This window comes from Eleginops maclovinus, chromosome 5, assembly GCF_036324505.1.
Source record: "Eleginops maclovinus isolate JMC-PN-2008 ecotype Puerto Natales chromosome 5, JC_Emac_rtc_rv5, whole genome shotgun sequence".
NCBI lineage: Eukaryota > Metazoa > Chordata > Actinopteri > Perciformes > Eleginopidae > Eleginops > Eleginops maclovinus.
In genome coordinates, this window is record NC_086353.1 from 28,245,276 (window position 1) to 28,261,236 (window position 15,961).

At 41.0% G+C, this 15,961-nt stretch overlaps 1 protein-coding gene across 5 annotated transcripts in view; it reads right to left on the bottom strand.

Moving 5' to 3' along the window:
• tmem176 (transmembrane protein 176) overlaps positions 1-15,961 on the bottom strand; it is a 16,933-nt gene continuing 972 nt past the window's right edge. Inside the window, exons 2-8 of one of the 5 annotated variants that reach the window (XR_010165846.1) lie at positions 9,992-10,119; positions 8,651-8,761; positions 7,985-8,041; positions 3,578-3,721; positions 2,801-2,950; positions 2,141-2,257; positions 1-1,658 (exon numbers count right to left, since the gene is read on the bottom strand). Coding sequence is in view for 3 of the 5 variants with exons in the window: in XM_063883579.1 (XP_063739649.1) it covers positions 1,561-1,658; positions 2,141-2,257; positions 3,574-3,721; positions 7,985-8,041; positions 8,651-8,761; positions 9,992-10,117 (657 nt within the window). In the remaining 2 variants the exon portion in view is untranslated. Of the gene's footprint in view, positions 1,659-2,140; positions 2,951-3,573; positions 3,722-7,984; positions 8,042-8,650; positions 8,832-9,991; positions 10,122-15,961 lie in introns of those variants that run through there. The other 4 variants (XR_010165845.1, XM_063883576.1, XM_063883579.1 and 1 more) reach the window with 4 other exon arrangements.

The window sequence follows — 15,961 nt, forward strand, 5'->3', positions numbered from 1 at the left end:
TGTGTTTCACAAAATGTAACTCACTGGGCCACAACTTTATTTATATTTATGTACATAATTTTGTGGGAAATAGACAAAAATATATCAAAGATTGACACTTTGTAAATAGTGTTAAAAAACAAAAGCAGTGCAAGTGAAAATACACACCATCTGTTCCAAAACACCATGACACCATGAACACCTTCAGATTCAGAAAGCCAGTCAGAGCTCAGTGTTGAGTGCAGCGTGGGATAGAGCTGATGTTTCCTTATCGTGACCACTGCTAGTCCACATACAAGACAATTCAGTTTTTAAGTATGACAGTTAATTCTTTAAGTTGGCCTAATTTGCAATCCACTTACTAGCTACTACAGGTGCCTTAAATCATATTATAAGTCCTCTTCAGAAAACACTTGACTAATGAGCATGCTTGTAAAAAACTCTATCCAATGATAAATGTTTTGGTTTTTTTTAAGATATTTTTTGGGGGCTTTTTGCCTTTAATCGGATAGGACAGTGGAGACTTGTAATGTTTCCTGCTTTTTCTATCTCTGTCGCATAGAAGATGGCAACCACTTCTTGTACACAGGCTGCACTGTGCATGCTGTTCCTGACGTTGTTCCAGACAGTGCCAGGATACATGGTCAAAGTTTTGGGCCACAAAAGTGTGATGTAATACTTTTATCAAAGGAGAAAATCAGAATGAGATATCCTTTCTTTAATGTTGTTAATGTTAAACAGTGGTTATTTCTTCCCTAATGTTTGCTTTTAAAGCAGCCCAGTATTTAAATTCTCTAGACTCATGTCAAATAAGGATCTGGAAAAACTTGTCCATGCTTTTATCTTTAGTAGACTGGACTACTGTAATGGCGTCTTTACAGGTCTATTCATTAGAAAGCTGCAGCTGATTCAGAACGCTGCGACTCTTGTCCTCACTAACACTAAGAGAGTGGATCACATCACTCCAGTTCTGAGGTCTTTACACTGGCTTCCTGTCTGTCAAAGAATTGATTTCAAAGTTCTGCTGCTGGTTTATAAAGCATTGAATGGTTTAGGCCCAAAATACATTTCTGATCTCCTGCTACATTATGAACCATCCAGAACTCTCAGGTCTTCTGGAACGGGTAAACTTTCTGTCTGAGTCAAAACTAAACATGGAGAAGCAGCGTTCAGTTATTATGATTCAAATATCTGGAACAAACTCTTACTACTTGTAATTCCAGGCTGAAAACATTTTTTTTTGCCGCTGGTTTTGATTGAGCTGTTCATATGTTACATTGCAGTCTGGCTTTTATTCATGTATTGTATACCTGTTGTGTTTATTTTACTATCTTTGCTTTTTAAATGCCATTTAAGTCTTTTATTTTTTGTAAAGCACTTTGAATTGCTGTGTCTTGAAAGGTGCTATACAAATAAACTTGCCTTGCCTTCTGAATCATTTGGCTGACGTGTAGCAATAATCAAATCTACATTCCTAACAAAACGGACAGAGGACATGTCTCCTGCTGACATATCAGGCAGATCTGTGGATAAGTCATGGGTATGAGCACATAGACGCAGTGGAAGCAAACACACAGGTGATCAGTCACCTCTGGAACAGACGGGGGGCCATTTACTGATCAGTTCAGCTCGGGGGGGATCAGTGCTGTGGAGGTTGCTGGTACAGGAGTAGTGAGAGACTGTCAAAGACAGAAGCAGAATCAGCATGTCATCACTTGTCCTCATATCAGAAAGTTGTGACTTTAAAAATATGTATTTATTGAAAAATATTGATGTATTTTTGTTGAAAGTAAAGCTTCGTTTAAACATAAACAAGTATTCTGTCATTATTCATTTATCTTCATGACAGTGAGTTAAAGAAAGAATAACAAAATAATCAATTTACAGCGAAGTAAATGTACTCAAGCGAATACATATATCAGACGTCAGCATGTGAAATAGCTCCAGCCGTTTTCTGCACACAATCCAGGGGACCATTCCTCCTGTCAGGGCAGCTCAACTGGGAATGGATCCCCAGCTGATTTGTATTTTCTCAACACAGCTTTTTCAAACTGACTTGGCTGTATATGGCTGCAGAGCTGTGCATTAGCACTGACCCTGTAGTGGTTTTATTCTCTTTTATTAAGTCTTTGCTCATGAGGGGAAAGTTTTGCAGCCTTACAGAGTACTGTCCGAATCCGTGTCTCTGCCTGAAGAGCAGGAAGCAGAGGACGGCCGAGATGGCGGTCTGGGCCAGGGTGAAGATGAGGAGGGATGTCTTCAGTCCTCTGCCCAGCCGCTGTTGGAAAGAAACACAGTGTTTCATTGATATGACCCCCCCAGTTCAGACTGTCCTCATGCGATGACACCCACACCACATCACTGGCACTTTCTAATACTTTAACTTGGACAATCATTTTTATTTTCAGTTATTATCCTTAACAATGTTTTCCATATTTGCTGCGAAGAAACAAACCAGAATGAGAGGTGGTTTTTGAAGTGGTGTTGTTTTTCTTCTATGCTGTAAAGACTGTTCTCTTTGCCTTCACACACATCACACAGCACGTCTACAGTCATCACGCACTAAGTGTTTGAAAATGTGAGCCGTGTAACTTTAATGTTAATTCTTTTTTTGGGATGTATTAAGAATTAAATGGACCAACGCACTGAGTGACTGTTTACGTTGAATAGTGAACTATGAACAGGCAGGGCTAGATTATTAAAGTCCAGAGTTTGGATGAACTGTCTGCTCTCTCTGGTGGCCGAGCTTCTCTCAAACAGCAGGAAGAGAGGTGGACAGCGAAGATACCTCTGCCCGCCCAGGGCATTGTAATCTACTCACCATACAGCACTACAGTTCATTACAGTTCCATCGTGGGTCCGCAATTTAGAACTTATTCGTCTATCAGTCTACAATGGAGTAGGCAATGGTACAGACAGTGTGCACAGCCGAACACTGGAGGCATCCTGACTCTCCGATTTCATCAACTCGCTGCAATCATATTAAAGATGTGTTTGTTATGAGTAATTGCTGTATGGAGAAGATAATGTATATCATGAAAAGGAAAAATGAAACCTTTTATAGGGTTTGGGGCCCATTTACTCAACTGTTAGGGAATGTTAATGTGTCAAACATGCTAAGAAATAAGAACAATGGGAATCCATGAGAGGGATCTGGTTGAAATAAAAAGTGATGTACTTAAGCTGCTGTGACTATGTAGCCTACACTTTTTAGGATAATGTTGCTACTGCCTAATTTATTTTTCATTTTATGTCCTTTTTTTCTCTTTTTAATTTAATTAAATTTTTTTAATGTAAGTTTGTGAAAGGTATGTCGTGTCTTGTAACTACGCTGTTTTAAAAAAAATAGAATTCAGACAATTTCTATATGCAGCGATTGCTTTGCTTTGTGTGTTCATATTTATTGATGTCACTTTGGTATGATGGCAATCAGTTATACTGTAAATCCAATGGAAGTAAGTGGGGCCTTTATGACTGTGCATGTCATTTAAAAGAACTTATCAACAACCAATACTCAATATCAGTGTGCAGTACTGAGCTTTACAAATGTTAAAGGGGTGTGTGCTGGATGCTGGTGTGTATTATATATAATACCCACTGCGGCGAGGTGCTGCTCGCAGTTGTCATCCGGATCTTTGACACAGGGCACTGCAGGATTCTTGCCCATGTCCACAGAGTAGATGATTAGAGCCACCACTGACAGCACAGTGGACACCATGGTCACCACCAAACACACTCGCAGCTACAAACACAACATCAATCATTAATCTTTATGAGCATTAATGGGTGCATAACAGCGGGAATGTAATATGAGCATGAGGAGCAGCAGGTGTTTGACCTCAGACTCAGTGCAGATCTGATCTGAGAACAGGTCAGGCTCAGACTGCAGGTGATACATGATTTCATGGTCTTTAAAAGTATAACGCAGTGTACACACGGTTCTGTTGCGTTGACGCTTGCCGGTGGGCATGTCTGGCGCTTGGGGTTAACGCAACAAAACAACCAATCACATTACTCTCCCGCCCCGGACACACATACATGCGGTTTGATTGGCTAGCGCTTGTACTGGCATATTTGCATAAACAGGATTTGATTGGCTGGCGCTTCCGTTGACGCTTGAGAAGTTTAACTTTTTCTCAACATTCACCGTGAGCAACGGAGCCGAACGAAGCAACGAAACTACAATGCAGTTAACGAAACGGAACCGTGTGGACGAGCCGTAAGCCAGGTGTCAGAAAGTTTGACGAAACGCAACATTGTATTTAAGGCATAACTAGAATGCACCATCACAAAATGACTCAATAAATATATATAATAATATTCAATACTTAATAATAAATATAATTAAAGCTGCAAGCAGCGATGAGCGGGTCTGAGACGCTGGCAGGATGTTGTCACAACGTCGACATGTGTCGCGCAGGTGTTTTCCAGAGTCACTCGTTAGAAAAGGCGGGAAGTTTCAGGCCGATCGGACGACATTCATGGGAGTTACAGCATTAACACAAACATGATCTGTCGCCATGGCAACGGCATATGATGACATCCCATAATACTCCTAGATGTGTTCAGGGCTGCATCAATATCAAACATGTTACGTTTTAGGCAGAGGCGGCTGGCCCATAGGGGGCGCTGGGGCTCTGCCCCACCAGCTGTTGAGGGGAAAAAATATTTTTTGCATATTTTTTTTAAATCAATGTCAGTTTTACTTAATAGTGTGTGTGCCTACATGCAATTTAAATAATTTAAACAACATTTCCACCAACTAACACTCATTAAACAGTGAATTTCCACTGACAGACAGTGTATCATTCTCTCATGGGGCGATCGGCAAAGTGCCCCTGACCGGCAGCTAAACAGCCAATCGGGTTATGGTTGCTAGGGGGAAATTATGAATAATTGGCCTATCAACGTCGCCAAATTTAACGCCGGTGGGGCGCTGGAAATTTAGCCCCAACTGCTACGTAAAATGCGTGAAGGTTTAGGATTGCTGTAGCTACATAAGGAGCCAGCGATAGTTTTTTTTCGTAGTGCGACTCCCAGACTCTGTCCTACCCTACGTGGGGAAAAAATACGCGCGACGACGAAGAGAGATGATGGCGATGTAATATGTAATAATATTATAGTATGTAATTGTAATATAGTTGTGGAGAATGCTTTGTTGTTTCTCTCAGGCTGTGACATGCAATGACAACTGTATGGCACTGATTCTGTTTTCTCCAAGTAAATGCATTTTTCCTTGAGAGAGGGTATTAAAATAATCTGTTTATGTAAAAAATTTTGAAAATAACTTGGTTCTAAATTCTTTGTATATGTTACATTTTAATAGGAAAGTTCTGTTTCATTCTCTCTTCTCAACCCACACTCACTCATTCACTCACTCACTGTTGATTTGTATAGATTCAGCTGAAATCATACCCTTGTTGTTAATTTATCCCTTGATTGTATTGTATAGTATTTGATAGCATAAAGTCTAATATAGCTGTAAATTGTTACTTTTTCTGTGAAGCTGGAAACTGTGAAATTAAATTATGATTGTGGAACTGTAGTCATTTTCCGACTGTTCATTTGAATGCTTATGCTAGATTAGGCAGGGAAATCTGTTGGCACACTAGCCCCACCAAGATTTTTTTTCACCAGCCGCCACTGCGTCACAGCCTTCTGTCATAAAGTATGTGTATTGTCCATGTTATATATGATATATATCATTTAAATATATAGATATAGAGATATATCTAGAGATAGATAGAGAGATAGATATAGAGATATTTATTATATATGTATATTGGCCCTCTGTATAGTAATAAAGCACATCTGTATATTTGTTCATACTACATCTGTTTATACTATGCCTATTATTCCCACCTCTTTATACTGCCCTTATCTTTACATAATCACTCTTAACTGCATATACTGTACATACTCTATATATCGCACTTGTTTCTCTTTGCACTTCTATCTATCTATCTATAATGTTGTTTTTGTTGTTTTCATTTATGTAAATACACTCGTTTGATACCTTAGTACATGTATGCATGCTTTTTCAAAATGTTTATACATTTTGGAGTTATAGCCCCCCCTGGAGGAAACTCCACCAGCCGCCACTGGTTTTAGGTCATTTGGAGCATGTTAACTGGAGTTAAGAGAAAAACTCCAAATAACGCTCCAAATAACGCTATGCCGTGCAAAAAAAAGTTAGATTTCGTTGCTGGCAAATTTTCGTGAGTTTTCACATATGTTGCGGGGGTCAAATTAACGTTCAAAGTGGAACAACACCGGAGCCCCTCAGGGTTGTGTGCTCAGCCCTCTCCTCTACTCCCTGTTCACGCACGACTGCGTGGCCACACACAGCTCCAACACCATCATCAAGTTTGCTGACGACACGACCGTCATCGGCCTGATCACAGACGGCGACGAGACGGCGTACAGAGAGGAGGTCAGAGCCCTGACATCTTGGTGCCAGGACAACAACCTCCATCTCAACGTCAGCAAAACAAAGGAGCTGATTGTGGACTACAGGAAGAGGCAGAGAGAAGCACACACACCCATCACCATCGACGGGACTCCTGTGGAGAGAGTCAGCAGCTTCAGGTTCCTCGGGGTTAACATCAGTGAGGACCTGACATGGACACATCACACCAGGGTCATATCCAAGACGGCTCGACAGCGGCTCTTCTTCCTCCGCAGGCTGCGGAAGTTCAACATGGACTCCAGGATACTCTGCAACTTCTACAGGTGCACCATCGAGAGTATCCTGACTGGCTGCATCACCGCCTGGTATGGCAGTTGCACCGCCCTCAACCGTAAGACTCTACAGAGGGTGGTGAAAACTGCTCAGCACATCACCAGGACGGAGCTGCCATCCATGGAGGACCTCTACACCCAGCGGTGTAGGAAGAAGGCCGGTAGGATATTAAAGGACCCCCATCACCCCAGCAACAATCTGTTCTGTCTGCTGCCGTCTGGCAGACGGTACCGCAGCATCCGGACCAAGACCACCAGACTCAGAGACAGTTTTATACCACAGGCTATAAGACTACTGAACTCCTGAGCTGTGTGAATGTCTACTCACATCTGTTTATAGTACACACATACATATATATTATACACATCTGCCATACATATCTGTTTATAGTACACATATCTATATATTGTACATATCTGCCATATACATCTGTTATACGTAATATATGCATCTGTCCATACCTCCTCATTCCACAGTGTAAAGTATTTAAATACTCTCAATGTATTCCACATATATATATTTCACCTCCTCAAATCTGTATTGTTAATATTGTAAATATTCTTCTCTCTTTTTCACTATTTTATTTATCTTTTGCACCATGTATGTTGAGTTGTTGGAGGAGCACGCGACATAAGATTTTCATTGCCAACATATACGCTGTATCTGCTGTGCATATGACAAATAAAACCTTGAAACCTTGAAACCTTGAAAATAAAAATCATAATAATAATAATAATCGGACCAATTCCAATAATGTTCGTGCCCAGTCACATGGGCGCGACTGGGCACCTGCGGGCTACTCTGTTGTTATGATTTCAGACCCCTTCACTGGGCTTTTGCCCCTCCTTTTCCCTGTTTTGTGCGGCCTTTGGTGGGACATCGTTCGCTTCGTGAACGACCAATTTCAATAGGGTCTTCGACGGCCTCTGGTCTCAGACCCTAATAATAATCATTTTGTTTCGTTCCCCAACTGCCCCTTGGTGAGGCTGTGTGCTAGTCGACCTACCACTGCTGAGGGACAGCAGTCATATGGCCGTTATGGCTCAAAGATAATGTCATTTTATGGTTTACTTAATTCAGGAGTTTGTCATTCTGTGTGTTGACAGTACAAAATATATACACACACTGTGCAGCAGCTTTCTTATTTTGGAGACTTCTTATAATGGTGTATTTATTTAAACATTTTTGTGGAGAACGCCAGATTTTTGTAATGGTCGTTGCCACAATGAATCTTGAATGTGCATGTGTTGCCTTAATACTCACGATCTTCATGGTGCAGTGTTTGTCCAGGACGATAGTGACCACTCCTGCTGTGATGAACTGAGACAGGAAGACAGCATGATGTTGCAACATTAACGTCGACAGAAGTGGAAGAAGTACTCATATCTTGTAGTTAAGTAAAAGTACAAAAGTGTAGGAATACTCTGTTACAAGCAAAAGTCCTGCAATCAAAATGCTACTTATGTACAAGAGTCAAAATGTACTTAAAGTAGCGACAGTAAAAGTAGTCATTGTTTGATTGGTCCATTTCAGAATAATATCTCTGATATGTTTTATAGTTATTGATCATTAAAGTGTTCTCAGAGCTGGTAAAGGTGCAGCTAGTTGGCTTTGTATACTGCAGGGTTGCTGCTGAATTTACTCCAGGTGAACTAAAGTCTGATTTAAGGGTTGATTATATTTCACATCATTAATCCAAAACTGCCTAAACTCAAGGGATTACATAAATGTAGAGGAGTAAAAGTACACCACTTACCTCTGAACTGTAGTGGGGTAGAAGTACAAAGTAGCAAAACATTTTCCTTAAGTAAAGTACTTGAGTACATGTACTTTACTTTACACCACTGTGAGATGTGCACAATATTGGTGGAATTGTAAATGAAAACATAAGAAACAGCAAACATGGCTCTCTCTCACACAGAGACTGACCATCAGGCCGCTCCACCAAGGGACCCCCAGCAGCACCACCTCAGTGACCTCAGTGAAGAGCAGAGGGATGGAGTAGGACATGACCATCAGCCCCAACATCACCTGACTCACCTGCAAACACACACACAGGCACAGACACACACACAGCTGTGTGAACAGGGGGGGAGGGACCCACTGGGACCTGGGACCCACCCAAAAGAAAAAGTTTATAATATTAGGATTTATTGGCAACCAGTGTTTATTGTGCCGCTCTCGTAAAATAACTGTCCCCAGCCTGGTCCCCCCAGTAAAATGTGTCTAGAGCCACCACTGGTTACAATCCCTCCAACATCATTCAGATTGGCACATGAACACACTGCAGCAGGTGAGTCTTCCTGCAGGTGGTGCAGCAGCAACACATTAAAGAGTTCACCTGGCCATTTGCAGCTTACCTGTGGAGGTATGACAGTTACTTCAGAAGGTGCGGTACACATGTTTCACACAAATCTACAGGTGGCTGCAAAGCACCAAGTGATATGTCAGTCTGTTAGCATGGAGTTGCTGTAAGTAAAACTGAATTTAAACCAAACTGTTGCTGTTTGTTTATTAACATAGCTAAATAACTAAATCAAGGCCCTTTGAGGCACAGTCAAAGGGCTAGCAGTTCCCATCTGCTCTGACTTTTTGCTAAGCTTGGCTTAACACATTCTGGAGTTATGTTGCAGTGGTGCAAAGACATGAAACGATATTTCTGCACTTACCTGATTTTTTCACAATGGTTTCCCTTAAATATGAGAAAATCGTGGTCCTCTGTCAAGTGAACCTACTCAAAGCTTGGGCTGAACGATTTAGGAAAATAATCTAATTTTTTCCTCAATATTGCAATTGCGATTTAATATGCGATTATTTTTTCAAGGTCCTCTTCTCATGTATTTTTCAACAAACACAAGCAATAAATCAATCAAGATTACAATCGTGAACCTCGTGAAGTAGCAACAGTAGCGAGGCACGTTCTGCACAATACCTGACGTTGCGCAGCATCTTCCTTCCCAAAATAATTCCACACAACTGACGTGCCGCCCCTCTTTGGTACCAAACTTCCAGCCGTGCACTCTTCTGACGAGCCTGAGGCCATTGTGCAACAGGTTCAAGCGCAGCGTTGACTTCTTTCCCTGCCTGCTCGGCTCGCTCGGCTCGCTCGCAAGTCACGTGACCAGATCACGTAACCAGTCAAATCGCAGCCTTTGCGGTTGGAAAATCTCGTTTTGTCATATCGCGATATTATCGCAAATGCAATTAATCGTTCAGCCCTACTCAAAGCCTCCACTAATGTGTGTACACTCGATCACAGAGAGAACTCACCCCCAGACATTTGGGCTCTCCTCTCTGGATGGCAGCACGCAGAGCCTGCTGTCTGTCCGTCAGCTTGGCAGCGTTCACGTCCTCCAGCACCTGCACTGTCAGATCCCGGCACACCGCAACCGCCATGCCTAAAACAAAAATAAGATAAAAAGCTCATTAGTGGAATATTAAAAACATATTCTAATGATCATTTGTAACAAATCTAACTTTGTAAAAACTCGCAACATGTTCTTACCAAGTTTTACTGACAAATCTACAAATTATTGGAAAAAATGTGTTTCTTTAGCCCTCTGATGCATGAATTATGAAATCCTGAGTCAATATTGTTTTAATGTGTTTTTACTCTTCTTTGGGCATGAAAATAACAAATATTAACTTTTTTTTCAAAAATATGATTCTTTCAAGAAGTTATAGACATGTCCACAACAGTGGACTACATACACTAAAGCGCTTTACATAAAACAATATAAACTTAATGGAAGAATTAATTAAACTGACTAATTAAACAAAAAGCACTCACAACTGCAAAGATTCCATGTAAGCTAAGCTAAACATTCAAGTCTCCAGACTTCTTTAAGAATGCAAGACTGATATTACCATGTTATTATACTATCACTATGTTTTCAGCAACAAGAACGGACAGTCACTGCATCACTAAACATCTGCATCTCCAAAAAGTCTTTGCCTCTCTGAACATTTAAAAAAAAAAAATGAACCTCAGTATATGCTCAGTTTATCAATCCTAGGCTACATGAAAGTTGGCAAAGCATCCAGGGCAAAGTGCCACACAGCACTGCATGCAGATGTATTTGGTCTTCCGTATGCATGCAGCATCATGGCATCTGTTTGCATTTTTGACCTGGGTGAGCTTGGGCCAGTGATTTCCTGTGCTGAACCTGACCTCACTGGGTACTTTGGTCACTGTTCTGCGCTTTGCTGGAGGTGGGGTCCCACTGGGTCTTCCTCTTCTGCTTTGCTGGAGGGAGCCAGCATTGATCAGTGCACGGGCAATAGAACCTTTGAAGATGAGGAGATTTATCTTTTCCAATCCAGAAATCAGGTAGAGGCACCAGGCATTAACAACGGTCATATCCAAAAAATGAAAAAACACTCGTACCACCGCTTGTTTCTACGTCTGTGGGGATACATTGCCACACACTGGTCAACAAGACCCACCCCACCCATGTGTTGATTGTAAAGGCCCACTGAGAAGGGTCTTTGGACACTGATCATAGTTTTTTCTTTTTTTAACCATCTTTCCTACATTTTAACATTGATATACTAAAAATCACACAAGTCCTATACTTGAGTGAAAGTAAAGATGGGCTACACATGGTTAAATATGTCTCCAGTAAAAGATCACCTTACAAGAGTATTTTAATTTAACCACAGTGCCACAAGAGTATTTTTCTTCAAGTGTCAAATATCAAAAGTAAAATTACTGTCATTTATGATTAATGATATGATTAGGCCGGAAAATGTACTACCTACAGCACTCAGTCAGATGTTTAGGCACAGCCATTTGTTAAGTCTTCTCTTCATGTAAATTAGTAGTAGTAAAAAGTAAGATAATTGGCCTTGTGTAACTAAATTAGTCCACCATGACTAACAATGTTATATTTTTGTATTTTGTTTGAAAGATTCCATTCTTATGACCACCTGATGGCATTCTGGAGGCTCATCGAGCCAGCAACATCAAGGATGATCTGTGTGACAAGTGCCAAAGAAACATCGGTCTGTGTGGCAGAGAAGAAAGCATCCCACAAATCAATCAAGTTGCTGCCAATAGATGAGCTATTTCTTTGTCTAAATTATTTATCAACTGGATGCACACAGAGAGAGCTTGGCCACCAATTTCACATCCATCGAATAACAGCCAGCAGGATCATCACAACCTGGGCCAACTTTCTATACTGCATACTGGGAGCTGTGTGTATCTGGATGACCCCTGAGGAGATAAAAGCCAACGTACCTCCTGAGTTCAAGGAATATGCAGACACTCAGGTCATTGTTGACTGCACAGAGCTGCGGTGCCAAACTCCATCCTCACTTGTGCTACAGAGTGAGGTGTATTCACATTACAAATCGCACTGTACCTTCAAGGCCATGATTGGCATGGCACCACATGGTCCTCTGACATTTGTTTCTGCGCTCTATGGGGGCTCTATCAGTGACCGGGAGCTCTTTAGACTGTCAGGCATCATACCTCTCCTCTCCCCTGACATGGCTGTGATGGTGGACAATCTTGTGGCAGGAAAACTGCACAGGCCTGCCTTCCACTCCAACAAGGAGCAAATGGCAGCACAGGACGTCCTGGAGACTTTTTGATACTGTAATCCCTTTGTCGATTTGTGGGAGCATTAACCAGCTTTTCACCGTAGCTTGCATCTTGTGCAATTACCAAAATTGACCTCTGGTTAAAGAATGGAGAAAACATAATTGCCAGGTAGAAATTTGACTGTTTGCTTCATGGCTGTCTGCTCCTCTTTTATTTATTTGACAAACAATATACTGATTCACACAATTTTGTTTTGCCTTACATATACTGACTTGTATTTTAATTAAATTATTTATTTGAAATCTATATCAACTTTATTTCCCTTCATTTCCCTCAAGTGGTCCTCACACATATTGAATATTGGTTTAAAATCTAGCAATACATTGGTGTGTACACTTTAAGTGAAGTGGTCAATCCTAAACATTTTACAACTCCATAAATAAACTTAAAACAACCCACTTGAAGGCCTGACATTATAATGAGAAATCAACCGGAACAAGACATTTCTAAGAATTCATTGTTTACTGATCATACAACAGATATTTATGTAGGTATGTGTAGAAAAAAAAGAAGTCTGCTCTCTCTTATTTTTTGTATCACATCACTGTCCCTGTATATTCTTTGAATCAGGGTGTCTTCCTCCGCAAACACCACAAAATCGCACCACTCCATCCCCGTTAGGAGCAGCTGACCCTGCACCTGCCAGTAGTAGCCATGACCTGGCTTCAATCCCAGGTTGCCGTCTTTCATTTTCAGATGTGGATAATCCACATAGCTTTTAATGTTTGGACATTTTATTTCCACAAGGCCGAATTCAGAACACTCTGTTGGGTCAAAGACAACCCCATCTGGGGATGTGCCTAACCAGGGTGTGTCAGGGTGTATAACAAAACCACAAGGGTAGTGGTTCACCCTCTTGAGCTGGCAATACTCCTCGATGGCATCATCTTCCATTTCGAGACCCCTCTTCATTGCTGCTGTCTGACGGACCCCTTTGAGCAACCAGTCAGCCATCTTTTCTAAGGTGCAAGGTTTTGCATGGCATATTTCCCCAAAATGTGATGAGGTGAGTCTAAGTTTTTCTCAGTCTATGCCAGTCTGTAGATGCACTTTGGCCCCTAGTTGAACCCTCTATGTTCTTAGCCATTTCCCAGGTAACCTCAAGTGACTTGAAGTGCAGCTGTTGATGCTCAGAGAAAACAGACATAAAGCACGATGTTTCCAGTCTGCAGCCAGCCAATGGCAAATCTGGACGTGGTGGAGCATCAGGGTGAGCAACAGAGCGACTTCTTGCCATGGGTTGTTGATATGAAAGAGGACTACCTACTTGTGCCAAACCCAGTGCACAGTTCACCAGTGGCACCTCACAGGTGATACCCATTGTACAAATGGTTGGTGCAGAAACAGGGGTGAACTCTTTGTAGATCTCTGACACTTTGAGAACAGACAGGTCCAGCAACTCTCCACTGGTGGCTTTGTACAGGACCTATATGAAAATTGGATAAACATCAGTAAGATACATCATGTAATAACTAAACATAACAAAACTACAGTTTTCTTGATTGGTTGAGAAAAGTAGGCCTAACAAATTAATTAAAAGGCTACTAACTAGAAAACAAATTCTCACCTTACTCCCTCGGCCATGGTCCTCTGCTTTGGTTTAGCAGACATCACAGCCATCTTTTCGATGGGACCTGGTTTAATACCCTGTGAATATAGGTCACAAATAGCAGGGATGAGCTTATGATGTCGGTGGGTAGATGTAGTATTGTAATTATAGTTACATTATTCCGAGACTTGCCATGGTTCTTGGCTTGTGCCACTGTTGTTCACTCTCCGTACAGCTCAGCACTGGTGGAACAACTGGAATGTCAAGCTGTGAATAATGTGCAGACTGGAAAAGTAGAGCCACACAATGGTTACACAACACTGATCCAGCTACACATGTACAGCTGTGATGGACCAGCTCTACAGGAATTGAATCCTTCAGCCCCACCTGTAGCAAGATGTAAACAAAAAAGGGATCAATAATCTTTTTCTTTAGATTTGTTCTGTGTTGATATTGTCAGTGATACAGTCTATTTGATTTGCAGGTACACATATTATCACCACTTAAAAATTGCAGTACACCTAGCTAGACTCCACAGGTTCAACTAAACTTTCGACATATCTTATGTATTTTACCTAGCTGGGATGTTCAGCATACATGGGAAAGCAAACTATACTACACCACTGGTTGCTATCAGTGAAAACACAGTAGTAATGTCAGCATACACTGGTAGATTATAATATGAATTGGTTAACCTAGAGAGCAAAGAAGCAAAATAACACGGTTAACCCAGGAACATGGGTAACTATCTTAACGCTACATTCATCCTACACTCAAACTGTGAGGTGGTTTTGACTTGTCCATTGACGGATGACATAACGCCCTCACACACACTACTCCTGTCACTGGATCTTTCCTGGACACTGAGGGGAAATACAACACCGAAATTAAAATACACACAACCAGTTGCTAATCGTATCAACATAACAACGTATTGAATAACACTTAAAGTATTTAGTACATTTACACGATTTGATTTAGAAGTATTTAGCTGCTAGATATTCAATGTAGCTCGCTAACGTTAACAGCTGAGCTGACAGCTGAGACGTTAAGCAAACAGCTTGACTTACCTTCAAAGTTGTGGATGTAACTTGATATGTACACTTTAAATCCCTTTTCACGCTTACAACCGGGTGCAGGTGAACAGTGGTCGACAATCCTGTGGGCGTCATTCACGTCAATCTTTGGGAGACCTTGTAGACACCGGGTGAAATATGCCATCTTTTCACGATCAAAACCAAAACCTGCAGTGAACCGGAAATGGTTACGCGTACACTCAAGGCGCCGGAAGTAGAACTCCTTAGTTACGTGCACGTAGCCATAGAAGCAATTACATTTAGGAGGAAATTACTTTTAAACAGCTGTCCACTGTAGTGACTGCTATGCGCCAGAGGGTTAGGGTTTTGGTGCAAAATGCAAATAATAGAATCTTTAAAATGAAATGTGTGTTTTATTTGTTTTGTTGTATTGTTTTTTAATTAACATTTACAGTACTGTATGTTGCATGTTTTTATTGATTGTATATACTTAACTGTTTAAACTGAAATGTGTCTTTAGGGTGACTAACAAAATCTGTCCAGGGACTACAGATGAAAAATATCCTCTTGGTTTACTCGGCACATTTACAAACATGTTGATTAATGTGCACTGACCCTGTTAAATAAATAAAGTAAATTAAGCTTCTACAATAAAAGCAGATCATCATCCTATTGGATATTTAAAAAATAGATGCCATACCTGTAATTTTGCACGTTTGAGTCCATTCAGATAAACAGTTAACATATATCAATGCTTATCATTTTGAACATCCTAGTGCTGAGTTTTGGAAGTTTGAATAAACATTAGCAGGTTAAAATGTTGTAGGTTTCCTGTTTGATGCGATGAAAGAGGACATAACGCTAATCAGTTGGTTCATTTATTTTCATCCTGCACAGAAAGGATTGTAATGTTTCAATCACTGGAAAAGGCATGGCAAAATCTCAAATTACAAATGGTTTAGTATTGTACAGTTTAAGGTGCTAAAGCTCATGGACTGGGCTGGCTCCTCACATGGTCAGCAGCCTGAGAACGTTCACTGTGTTTT